This window comes from Trichomonas vaginalis, chromosome IV, assembly GCF_026262505.1.
Source record: "Trichomonas vaginalis G3 chromosome IV, whole genome shotgun sequence".
NCBI classification, from domain to species: domain Eukaryota; phylum Parabasalia; order Trichomonadida; family Trichomonadidae; genus Trichomonas; species Trichomonas vaginalis.
Window position 1 is genome coordinate 17,107,890 of NC_067206.1, and position 12,285 is coordinate 17,120,174.

General features: G+C 33.1%; 5 protein-coding genes across 5 annotated transcripts, besides 10 other annotated features; all 5 read right to left on the reverse strand.

The window, feature by feature from the left end:
* Positions 1–16: 16 nt before the first annotated feature.
* Positions 17–475, reverse strand: TVAGG3_0110820 (DNA/RNA polymerases family; the record flags this gene model as incomplete). The annotated part of the gene is made up of 1 exon (XM_051223154.1): positions 17–475. The coding sequence occupies one exon, from the start codon at positions 473–475 to the stop codon at positions 17–19; it is 459 nt and encodes a 152-aa protein (XP_051108140.1).
* Positions 476–1,103: 628 nt separating this feature from the next.
* On the reverse strand, positions 1,104–2,028 carry TVAGG3_0110830 (uncharacterized protein; the record flags this gene model as incomplete). The annotated part of the gene is made up of 1 exon (XM_051223155.1): positions 1,104–2,028. A coding segment is annotated over one exon (925 nt), but the record flags the coding sequence as incomplete, so codon positions are not given.
* A 1,126-nt stretch (positions 2,029–3,154) lies between these two features.
* Positions 3,155–3,206: a mobile genetic element.
* Positions 3,155–3,206: a terminal%2Cinverted (terminal inverted repeat of LTR286 transposon ID:TVAGG3_0110840).
* Positions 3,207–3,263: 57 nt separating this feature from the next.
* Positions 3,264–4,230: a mobile genetic element.
* Positions 4,231–4,300: 70 nt separating this feature from the next.
* Positions 4,301–4,353: a mobile genetic element.
* Positions 4,301–4,353: a terminal%2Cinverted (terminal inverted repeat of LTR286 transposon ID:TVAGG3_0110860).
* A 1,527-nt stretch (positions 4,354–5,880) lies between these two features.
* Positions 5,881–6,147, reverse strand: TVAGG3_0110870 (uncharacterized protein; the record flags this gene model as incomplete). The annotated part of the gene is made up of 1 exon (XM_051223156.1): positions 5,881–6,147. The coding sequence occupies one exon, from the start codon at positions 6,145–6,147 to the stop codon at positions 5,881–5,883; it is 267 nt and encodes an 88-aa protein (XP_051108142.1).
* Positions 6,148–6,665: 518 nt separating this feature from the next.
* On the reverse strand, positions 6,666–7,264 carry TVAGG3_0110880 (DNA/RNA polymerases family; the record flags this gene model as incomplete). The annotated part of the gene is made up of 1 exon (XM_051223157.1): positions 6,666–7,264. A coding segment is annotated over one exon (599 nt), but the record flags the coding sequence as incomplete, so codon positions are not given.
* Positions 7,265–7,867: 603 nt separating this feature from the next.
* On the reverse strand, positions 7,868–8,577 carry TVAGG3_0110890 (uncharacterized protein; the record flags this gene model as incomplete). The annotated part of the gene is made up of 1 exon (XM_051223158.1): positions 7,868–8,577. A coding segment is annotated over one exon (710 nt), but the record flags the coding sequence as incomplete, so codon positions are not given.
* Positions 8,578–9,574: 997 nt separating this feature from the next.
* Positions 9,575–9,626: a mobile genetic element.
* Positions 9,575–9,626: a terminal%2Cinverted (terminal inverted repeat of LTR286 transposon ID:TVAGG3_0110900).
* Positions 9,627–9,683: 57 nt separating this feature from the next.
* Positions 9,684–10,651: a mobile genetic element.
* A 69-nt stretch (positions 10,652–10,720) lies between these two features.
* Positions 10,721–10,773: a mobile genetic element.
* Positions 10,721–10,773: a terminal%2Cinverted (terminal inverted repeat of LTR286 transposon ID:TVAGG3_0110920).
* Positions 10,774–12,285: the final 1,512 nt, after the last annotated feature.

Here is a 12,285-nt window from a genome sequence, read left to right on the forward strand (position 1 = left end):
TTCGAATAAAAATTTTTTATTTCATGCAATGTTTAACTATTTCACCATCTTCTTTAACACCCCAGTACTTACGCTTGGAGAGGACATGAACTTCGGTGAAAATTTTGTCCAATTTGAATTGACCCATCTTTTCACCGACCATTCCCATTTCAATGAGTTTGTTATAGCCTTCTTCGTTCGTCATGAGTGCGTCAATGTTCTCATAGTAAACCTTGACTTTGGATTTGACTTCGGAGAAGAACTCATTGTAGTTGTCAAGGACTGCCTTTGCGAACTGAGGGTAAGACCAATGTTCGACAATAGGTTTTAATGTGGTTACTAAGCCACTTTGACCTTGAGTGAATTCGTACTTCAAAACAAAAGGAGAAAACCTTTCAACAAAGTTGTCGACCTTCTCATAATGTTTACTCTTCATCTCTTGAGGTTTCTTAATGGAATATCCCCATGTCGAATTCATAAGCAATTTGAGTGTCATTGCAAGTTTGGGGTTTGAAGCTTTCCTAATATCATACAGTTGTTGTATGACTTTTCCAACTGTATAGTTCCTTCCCGGGAACTCACCATCTTCGTGGTTTAATTCCAGTCGGAATATATTGGACAAACCTCATGTATGCAGCGTTAAGGTCGACATAGTATATCTTTTTCATCTGAGTCGAACTTGTTGCAACCAATTGGTCCAGTTTGTGGAAATTCAAGTGAGTCTCTTATCTTCTGAGAAACTTCTCCTGTTATCTCATAAACATCGTCGAAGCAACCTGTTTCATATAAAACCTTCTGACCTAACTCAGATGCTCTCCAATATAATTTGACGTCAATTGGATGTCTCAATGGAAGTTTGTTTATAGCATCTTGAAGTTCTTGCAACCTCATTGGAAGTTCTTCTGGTTCAGGTTGGTATCCGAACATACCAACCCCTTGTGGAACCGTGTACTTCTTTTGTACTAGAACTTTGTCTGGAACAACTTTTGGTCTTGCTAACAATGAAAAGTTTGTTTCGTCTTTTGGTACAAAAGTTTCTGTCAGCTTGTCATCTGGAATTGGTTCCAACAAACCTTTCTTGAAAAGAATGTTGACAGCTCTGACAATGTTGCACTTACTTTTACCAAAGAATGGGTTTGTAAGACTTTCGTTCAACATGAAGTGGTTGTGGACAATTACAATCTTCAACCATGGTAAGTCTTTGTCAACAACATAGTCGTCATGTGAAGAACCTTTAGCTGTAGGTATGTTGACTCGGATATTGACATTTGCCAACGGTGCAATTTTTGCCAATTGACCTCTGAGAATGTACCTTGTCTTCACACATGACTCAAGATACTTCATCTTCTCATCTGTAACAAGACCAGAGTTCCTGAGACATGTAAGAATGCAAGGTTCATTGACAATTGTTTCAATTGAATTGTAAATTCCATACCTTGTCAAGTCAATGTCAGACTTATTTATGAAGGGGAAGTATCCAGCATGTTGTCTGACTGCTTGAGGGTTAGGTTGGTACCATTCGAACTTGACACTTGCAATTCCTTCAATTGCATTCAAAATGTCTGAGTCGGAGTCAACCATTTGTTCTCTCTTTGTAGTCTTGAAAGCGTCAAGAAGTTTTGCGGCTGTTTGTTCATTGCCATGTGCATAGTAAATGTGACCATCCAAATCTGTTATGGTCAATCTGAGATTGTGTCCTTTCTTATTTCCGTCTTGAATTGCAGCAAGTACTCCCATGAAGCCTTCTTTGTTCTTTCCTTCGTCAAAGTTTACTGTAAAGGTTCGACCAGATGTAATTTGACTTCTAACTTCACGATACTTTTCATATGCATATCTTGTTCTTTCCATGGGAGCATGTGCGTCTTCACCTTTTCCTTTTTTCCTTCTCAAAGGATGCAATTGTTCGTCATGTTTCCAGTAGAATCTGGCAAAGCCGTCGTGTCCTTCAACTTGAGGTTCACTAACATCGAAAGGCATGTCCATAAGACGTTCTTCTTCTAACCTCTCTAGTCTGTTTGGATAATTGGCACGTGCTGTTTCCAAATCCATTTCGTAGCGAAGACCAGACAATTTGTCATAGACTTTTATGGGTCTTCCCTTCCTATATTTAAAATTCTTCGAAACTCTCCAACCATATCTTTGTAACTCTGCTTTTATTCTAGCAGACTTTCTATCCATTCTATATGGGGCATTTTTATAAAAATAAAAAAATATTTTTTCTTTACTTTACATAACCGCCTGCTGCCATAAGTCTTTGACGCCAACCCATACCAGCTAATGAAGGTTGACTTGGTTTAGTTTGGAAACTAAACTTTGGTTTTGGTTTATCTTCAGTTTTTGGTTTCTCTTCTTCTATCGGTTTTTCGTCACTTTTCGGTTCCTCTGACTTTACTTCACTTGCAGGAACAGTTGTGTCGTCAACATCTTCATAAATATCATATGCCATTTGTTTTTGTTTTCCTTTCAACTTTTTGTGTTTGTTGTAAAGTTTAGAATATTTCGACTCTAAGTCAATGAGATGTTCTATAATGAACTGTTGGTCAGTGAAGTAAACTTTTCCATCTGTTGTCTCCAAAGCTGTAATGCATGAAAAATAGCGTGACTTCATTTTTGACAGTTTACAAATGTAAAGTGTTGCATCCTTAAAAACTTGGAAATATATACATTCATGAATTATCTTGTATATTAATTGAAAATCCATAAAACCCTAACAATATTTTTTCTTAAAAAAACTATAAAAATATAAATAAAATTAATCGTTAAATAAAAATATTTGATATTAGAATTTTATTGGAAAAATAAAAAACTTAATATTTTAAAGAAATACTTAAATACTTGAATGTTTTAACTTTTACATTATCATATAGACTCTCAAATTATTGATTGGAAACGGTTTGAGGGTTATCAATTTAAAAAAAATTGTGAGTTTTTTAAATTTTTGGCAATGAGTTTTAAAAATTTGTGAGTGAGAATGTGTGTTGATGCTTGGCACTTTGAAGGGAAGATGTTCTGGGTTCACAATTATTAATGGGATAAATAAAATGATTATAAATATAATATATTAGAAAATAATTTGCAAAATCTCTCCATTTTTATAAATTTAATAATAGAAGTTGATCTATATAGAAAGAGCATTTTATCTATTAAGTTTTTGGCTTTTGCCTTCAAATCATTAATATAATTTTTTCAAAAAAATTGTTTTATTTAAAATAAACAAATTTTATCAAATAACTAGTATTTTTAAATTATCTTTTGAAAAATTGAAAAATTTACAAATTAAAAAATGGAAGACATCTTGGTTCGTCTCGAAAACCCAGAAGATCTTAAAACTTTTCAACTCCCAACCGTTCCCGCCGATCAGGTTCTCAACGTAATTGAAGAAAAATATCAAGAATACATTAATAATCCAAATGTAACTCTCGAAGATACGGCAAAACACTTTCAATAGGAAAAGAACGTTTGAAAAAAATTTTCGTACTACTCGGCTATCCAATAAAAGAAAGAGGAAGACCAAAGAAAAAAATTTTTGAGGAAGATGTATACAAAATTTTGGAAATTAAAGCACAATATGACATTGGATACAAAAGGATCAAAGAATCATATTTCGAAAAAGTCGAAAGATTTACATTCAACGATGCTTTCAAAATTTTCAATCAACAACATTTGTTTACATTTCACAGGCATCAGAAAATCGACGAACATCCACATGAATACGTTGCTCAATATGTTAATCAATTGTGGCATACTGATTTGAAATTTCTGAAGGACGATAACGGTAACCTTCAATATTTAATTTCATTTCTTGATGACAGAAGCAGATACATTATTTGCTGGGATGTTTTCGATACAAAAGAAATGAAAAATACTGCCAGAGTATTTCGTCACGCAATTGATTTAGTCAAATTAGTTCCACATGGAATTCTCACAGATAATGGAACAGAATTCATTGGAAAAGATTTTGAAGCGGTTTGCCAAGAATTCAATATAAAACATTTCAAAACTCATCCGTACTCTCCAGAGGAAAATGGAAAAATTGAAAGGAGTTGGGAGACTCTTTTCAAGACAAACCCTGGAGTGAACGTCTTTGAGTTCATCCCCAATGTTGTTTCCCAGTATAATAGGGTATGGAAACACTCCGCATTATTCAAACTCTTTGGGGAGAAATTGACTCCATTTGAGGCCTGGGAAAGAGGCCCCAAATGGACAAAAGATCTCTGCGCTGAACCAGGCTTCGAAAAAAATCTTAGAGATTAACAAATAATTTCAAAAACAAGAAAATTCAAAAAATCACAAAAAGGAAGTTAAGGAATAAACACTTACATTTATTACATTTGGATTTTTTAAAAAATTCAGTATTATTTTTAGAAATAAGATAATATAGTTCTAAATAAAACAAAGAATGTTAAGAATGAAGAAGGAATTAGCGGATGCAGCCGAAGCACACTCACAAATTACTCTCAATATCCACTCAAATCATACAAAGTTTTGTCGAATAGTTTGATATAAAGACAAAAAATTTACAATTTTTAATTAAATCCGAACAATCTTACATATGCAGCTGAAGCACACTCACAAATTACTCTCAATATCCACTCAAATCATACAAAGTTTTGTCGAATAGTTTGATATAAAGACAAAAAATTTACAATTTTTAATTAAATCCGAACAATCTTACATATGCAGCTGAAGCACACTCACAAATTACTCTCAATATCCACTCAAATCATACAAAGTTTTATATTTTCATTTTATTGTTTCTTAATAAAGAATTTACTTTAATATTCTTAATTGTTTTCTTTTTTATATTTAATTTTTGATATCTATTTTAAAAAACTTATACAAATTCGAGTCAGCTAATAATTGAATTGAAAAAATAAAAAGAAAACATATAATTTTTAATCCGTCTAATTGAATAAGCAATATTATAAATATTATGTTAAACGGTTAATTTTTTCTCAAAAAAAATTATTTCGAATTTCCGAAATTTTTGACATTTTGGCTGAGAACTATGGTCTGCGAGGTACATAGATAGAATCAGTACCTCGCAGACTATAGTTCTCTATATGGCGCCGAAAATTTTTTGGTGAAATGTCGTCGCATTTCACCAAAAATTTTTCGGCGCCATAGGAAGAATTGGAGGGTGTGAGATACTATTACATGCTATAGTACTCACACCCTCCAACTCCCAATCAAAATCGCATAAAATTTGCTACTTATCTTCAGATTACCTCCCATTATAAAATATATCATTGCTATCTCATCGTACTATATTTCCACCCTATTGTATTTAAAAATATAAAATTTTTTGATAATATATTTTTATATCTTGAATTTTCAAGCAAAATATTCACAGATAATATAATGGGAAATCTATCTCAACCTAGCCTTAAAGTACCAAACTCCTGCTTGCATTCTCACTCACAAATATTAAACATCCATCTCCAAAAAACTAAATTCTTCACAATTTTTTAAAATTGAGAACATAAAAAATGTATGCATTCAATAATTTAAGATACTAACAAATATTAAAAACTTCAAAATATCAGATATTAACGTTTTTCAATTAAAAAAATATCATTTTGCTTTTCAATTCGAACATAAATCTTAAATATTTTTAATTAATATCTGATTTACAGCATTATTATCCATTTATAAATCTGACAAATAAATGACAAAACCATCAGAAATAGTGTCACTTTTTGTCAAAAGTGAAGTCACGCTATTTTTCATGCACAACACTCCATGGGCAAGCTTGTCGCAATTCAATGGGTTCCAAATCCAGGCAAGAAGACGAAGGTCAGACACATTGACGGTGACAAGCTCAACAACCGTAAGGAGAACCTCGAGTGGTTCTAAGAGTAAAAAATATTTTAGGGGGAAACCCCAAGTAAATTTAAGTGTTTAGTTGGATAAGTAGGCACTATTAATGGTAATTTGGAAAATTAGCTCCCGACCTTTGAATTGGGCTCTTTCGTTATCTTCCCAGTTGCGTAGGAGGTCGTCCCAGAGGAGTTGGTAGAATTGCCAATTCAAGGACGATTTGTCCTCCCAGGCATTGAGGATGTACTGCTCGTAGAGTCTCATGACCTCTGCCTTGCACCAGACACCCTCTCCCTTGGAACGTAAGGCTTCTTCGAAGTGCTCGAATGCGATTGGCTGCTTGACCATCCGAAATGACACTTTTTGTCCGTTTGGTCAATGTTCGTGTCTCGTGCCATAGTCGACGAAAATACAGACAAACAGGTTATATATGAGTTTGAGACCAAGAATGGTGTAACTCGACCTGTCCGATTCAAAGACTCCGAGGGCGACCATGAAATTAAACGGAAATTAGCTAGGAAGGAATATAAAATGGACTGGTTGCCACCACCTCCACCACCTTTACCTGTTCCTCAAGTAAATAAGCCTTTCCCGTTCCCAAGAATTCCCACATTTAAATTCAAATTCGAATAAAAATTTTTTATTTCATGCAATGTTTAACTATTTCACCATCTTCTTTAACACCCCAGTACTTACGCTTGGAGAGGACATGAACTTCGGTGAAAATTTTGTCCAATTTGAATTGACCCATCTTTTCACCGACCATTCCCATTTCAATGAGTTTGTTATAGCCTTCTTCGTTCGTCATGAGTGCGTCAATGTTCTCATAGTAAACCTTGACTTTGGATTTGACTTCGGAGAAGAACTCATTGTAGTTGTCAAGGACTGCCTTTGCGAACTGAGGGTAAGACCAATGTTCGACAATAGGTTTTAATGTGGTTACTAAGCCACTTTGACCTTGAGTGAATTCGTACTTCAAAACAAAAGGAGAAAACCTTTCAACAAAGTTGTCGACCTTCTCATAATGTTTACTCTTCATCTCTTGAGGTTTCTTAATGGAATATCCCCATGTCGAATTCATAAGCAATTTGAGTGTCATTGCAAGTTTGGGGTTTGAAGCTTTCCTAATATCATACAGTTGTTGTATGACTTTTCCAACTGTATAGTTCCTTCCCGGGAACTCACCATCTTCGTTTGGAATTCCAGTCGGAATATATTGGACAAACCTCATGTATGCAGCGTTAAGGTCGACATAGTATATCTTTTCATCTGAGTCGAACTTGTTGCAACCAATTGGTCCAGTTTGTGGAAATTCAAGTGAGTCTCTTATCTTCTGAGAAACTTCTCCTGTTATCTCATAAACATCGTCGAAGCAACCTGTTTCATATAAAACCTTCTGACCTAACTCAGATGCTCTCCAATATAATTTGACGTCAATTGGATGTCTCAATGGAAGTTTGTTTATAGCATCTTGAAGTTCTTGCAACCTCATTGGAAGTTCTTCTGGTTCAGGTTGGTATCGAACATACCAACCCCTTGTGGAACCGTGTACTTCTTTTGTACTAGAACTTTGTCTGGAACAACTTTTGGTCTTGCTAACAATGAAAAGTTTGTTTCGTCTTTTGGTACAAAAGTTTCTGTCAGCTTGTCATCTGGAATTGGTTCCAACAAACCTTTCTTGAAAAGAATGTTGACAGCTCTGACAATGTTGCACTTACTTTTACCAAAGAATGGGTTTGTAAGACTTTCGTTCAACATGAAGTGGTTGTGGACAATTACAATCTTCAACCATGGTAAGTCTTTGTCAACAACATAGTCGTCATGTGAAGAACCTTTAGCTGTAGGTATGTTGACTCGGATATTGACATTTGCCAACGGTGCAATTTTTGCCAATTGACCTCTGAGAATGTACCTTGTCTTCACACATGACTCAAGATACTTCATCTTCTCATCTGTAACAAGACCAGAGTTCCTGAGACATGTAAGAATGCAAGGTTCATTGACAATTGTTTCAATTGAATTGTAAATTCCATACCTTGTCAAGTCAATGTCAGACTTATTTATGAAGGGGAAGTATCCAGCATGTTGTCTGACTGCTTGAGGGTTAGGTTGGTACCATTCGAACTTGACACTTGCAATTCCTTCAATTGCATTCAAAATGTCTGAGTCGGAGTCAACCATTTGTTCTCTCTTTGTAGTCTTGAAAGCGTCAAGAAGTTTTGCGGCTGTTTGTTCATTGCCATGTGCATAGTAAATGTGACCATCCAAATCTGTTATGGTCAATCTGAGATTGTGTCCTTTCTTATTTCCGTCTTGAATTGCAGCAAGTACTCCCATGAAGCCTTCTTTGTTCTTTCCTTCGTCAAAGTTTACTGTAAAGGTTCGACCAGATGTAATTTGACTTCTAACTTCACGATACTTTTCATATGCATATCTTGTTCTTTCCATGGGAGCATGTGCGTCTTCACCTTTTCCTTTTTTCCTTCTCAAAGGATGCAATTGTTCGTCATGTTTCCAGTAGAATCTGGCAAAGCCGTCGTGTCCTTCAACTTGAGGTTCACTAACATCGAAAGGCATGTCCATAAGACGTTCTTCTTCTAACCTCTCTAGTCTGTTTGGATAATTGGCACGTGCTGTTTCCAAATCCATTTCGTAGCGAAGACCAGACAATTTGTCATAGACTTTTATGGGTCTTCCCTTCCTATATTTAAAATTCTTCGAAACTCTCCAACCATATCTTTGTAACTCTGCTTTTATTCTAGCAGACTTTCTATCCATTCTATATGGGGCATTTTTATAAAAATAAAAAAATATTTTTTCTTTACTTTACATAACCGCCTGCTGCCATAAGTCTTTGACGCCAACCCATACCAGCTAATGAAGGTTGACTTGGTTTAGTTTGGAAACTAAACTTTGGTTTTGGTTTATCTTCAGTTTTTGGTTTCTCTTCTTCTATCGGTTTTTCGTCACTTTTCGGTTCCTCTGACTTTACTTCACTTGCAGGAACAGTTGTGTCGTCAACATCTTCATAAATATCATATGCCATTTGTTTTTGTTTTCCTTTCAACTTTTTGTGTTTGTTGTAAAGTTTAGAATATTTCGACTCTAAGTCAATGAGATGTTCTATAATGAACTGTTGGTCAGTGAAGTAAACTTTTCCATCTGTTGTCTCCAAAGCTGTAATGCATGAAAAATAGCGTGACTTCATTTTTGACAGTTTACAAATGTAAAGTGTTGCATCCTTAAAAACTTGGAAATATATACATTCATGAATTATCTTGTATATTAATTGAAAATCCATAAAACCCTAACAATATTTTTTCTTAAAAAAACTATAAAAATATAAATAAAATTAATCGTTAAATAAAAATATTTGATATTAGAATTTTATTGGAAAAATAAAAAACTTAATATTTTAAAGAAATACTTAAATACTTGAATGTTTTAACTTTTACATTATCATATAGACTCTCAAATTATTGATTGGAAACGGTTTGAGGGTTATCAATTTAAAAAAAATTGTGAGTTTTTTAAATTTTTGGCAATGAGTTTTAAAAATTTGTGAGTGAGAATGTGTGTTGATGCTTGGCACTTTGAAGGGAAGATGTTCTGGGTTCACAATTATTAATGGGATAAATAAAATGATTATAAATATAATATATTAGAAAATAATTTGCAAAATCTCTCCATTTTTATAAATTTAATAATAGAAGTTGATCTATATAGAAAGAGCATTTTATCTATTAAGTTTTTGGCTTTTGCCTTCAAATCATTAATATAATTTTTTCAAAAAAATTGTTTTATTTAAAATAAACAAATTTTATCAAATAACTAGTATTTTTAAATTATCTTTTGAAAAATTGAAAAATTTACAAATTAAAAAATGGAAGACATCTTGGTTCGTCTCGAAAACCCAGAAGATCTTAAAACTTTTCAACTCCCAACCGTTCCCGCCGATCAGGTTCTCAACGTAATTGAAGAAAAATATCAAGAATACATTAATAATCCAAATGTAACTCTCGAAGATACGGCAAAAACACTTTCAATAGGAAAAGAACGTTTGAAAAAAATTTTCGTACTACTCGGCTATCCAATAAAAGAAAGAGGAAGACCAAAGAAAAAAATTTTTGAGGAAGATGTATACAAAATTTTGGAAATTAAAGCACAATATGACATTGGATACAAAAGGATCAAAGAATCATATTTCGAAAAAGTCGAAAGATTTACATTCAACGATGCTTTCAAAATTTTCAATCAACAACATTTGTTTACATTTCACAGGCATCAGAAAATCGACGAACATCCACATGAATACGTTGCTCAATATGTTAATCAATTGTGGCATACTGATTTGAAATTTCTGAAGGACGATAACGGTAACCTTCAATATTTAATTTCATTTCTTGATGACAGAAGCAGATACATTATTTGCTGGGATGTTTTCGATACAAAAGAAATGAAAAATACTGCCAGAGTATTTCGTCACGCAATTGATTTAGTCAAATTAGTTCCACATGGAATTCTCACAGATAATGGAACAGAATTCATTGGAAAAGATTTTGAAGCGGTTTGCCAAGAATTCAATATAAAACATTTCAAAACTCATCCGTACTCTCCAGAGGAAAATGGAAAAATTGAAAGGAGTTGGGAGACTCTTTTCAAGACAAACCCTGGAGTGAACGTCTTTGAGTTCATCCCCAATGTTGTTTCCCAGTATAATAGGGTATGGAAACACTCCGCATTATTCAAACTCTTTGGGGAGAAATTGACTCCATTTGAGGCCTGGGAAAGAGGCCCCAAATGGACAAAAGATCTCTGCGCTGAACCAGGCTTCGAAAAAAATCTTAGAGATTAACAAATAATTTCAAAAAAAAAAAATTCAAAAAATCACAAAAAGGAAGTTAAGGAATAAACACTTACATTTATTACATTTGGATTTTTTAAAAAATTCAGTATTATTTTTAGAAATAAGATAATATAGTTCTAAATAAAACAAAGAATGTTAAGAATGAAGAAGGAATTAGCGGATGCAGCCGAAGCACACTCACAAATTACTCTCAATATCCACTCAAATCATACAAAGTTTTGTCGAATAGTTTGATATAAAGACAAAAAATTTACAATTTTTAATTAAATCCGAACAATCTTACATATGCAGCTGAAGCACACTCACAAATTACTCTCAATATCCACTCAAATCATACAAAGTTTTGTCGAATAGTTTGATATAAAGACAAAAAATTTACAATTTTTAATTAAATCCGAACAATCTTACATATGCAGCTGAAGCACACTCACAAATTACTCTCAATATCCACTCAAATCATACAAAGTTTTATATTTTCATTTTATTGTTTCTTAATAAAGAATTTACTTTAATATTCTTAATTGTTTTCTTTTTTATATTTAATGTTTGATATCTATTTTAAAAAACTTATACAAATTCGAGTCAGCTAATAATTGAATTGAAAAAATAAAAAGAAAACATATAATTTTTAATCCGTCTAATTGAATAAGCAATATTATAAATATTATGTTAAACGGTTAATTTTTTCTCAAAAAAAATTATTTCGAATTTCCGAAATTTTTGACATTTTGGCTGAGAACTATGGTCTGCGAGGTACATAGATAGAATCAGTACCTCGCAGACTATAGTTCTCTATATGGCGCCGAAAATTTTTTGGTGAAATGTCGTCGCATTTCACCAAAAATTTTTCGGCGCCATAGGAAGAATTGGAGGGTGTGAGATACTATTACATGCTATAGTACTCACACCCTCCAACTCCCAATCAAAATCGCATAAAATTTGCTACTTATCTTCAGATTACCTCCCATTATAAAATATATCATTGCTATCTCATCGTACTATATTTCCACCCTATTGTATTTAAAAATATAAAATTTTTTGATAATATATTTTTATATCTTGAATTTTCAAGCAAAATATTCACAGATAATATAATGGGAAATCTATCTCAACCTAGCCTTAAAGTACCAAACTCCTGCTTGCATTCTCACTCACAAATATTAAACATCCATCTCCAAAAAACTAAATTCTTCACAATTTTTTAAAATTGAGAACATAAAAAATGTATGCATTCAATAATTTAAGATACTAACAAATATTAAAAACTTCAAAATATCAGATATTAACGTTTTTCAATTAAAAAAATATCATTTTGCTTTTCAATTCGAACATAAATCTTAAATATTTTTAATTAATATCTGATTTACAGCATTATTATCCATTTATAAATCTGACAAATAAATGACAAAACCATCAGAAATAGTGTCACTTTTTGTCAAAAGTGAAGTCACGCTATTTTTCATGCACAACACTCCATGGGCAAGCTTGTCGCAATTCAATGGGTTCCAAATCCAGGCAAGAAGACGAAGGTCAGACACATTGACGGTGACAAGCTCAACAACCGTAAGGAGAACCTCGAGTGGTTCTAAGAGTAAAAAATATTTTAGGGGGAAACCCCA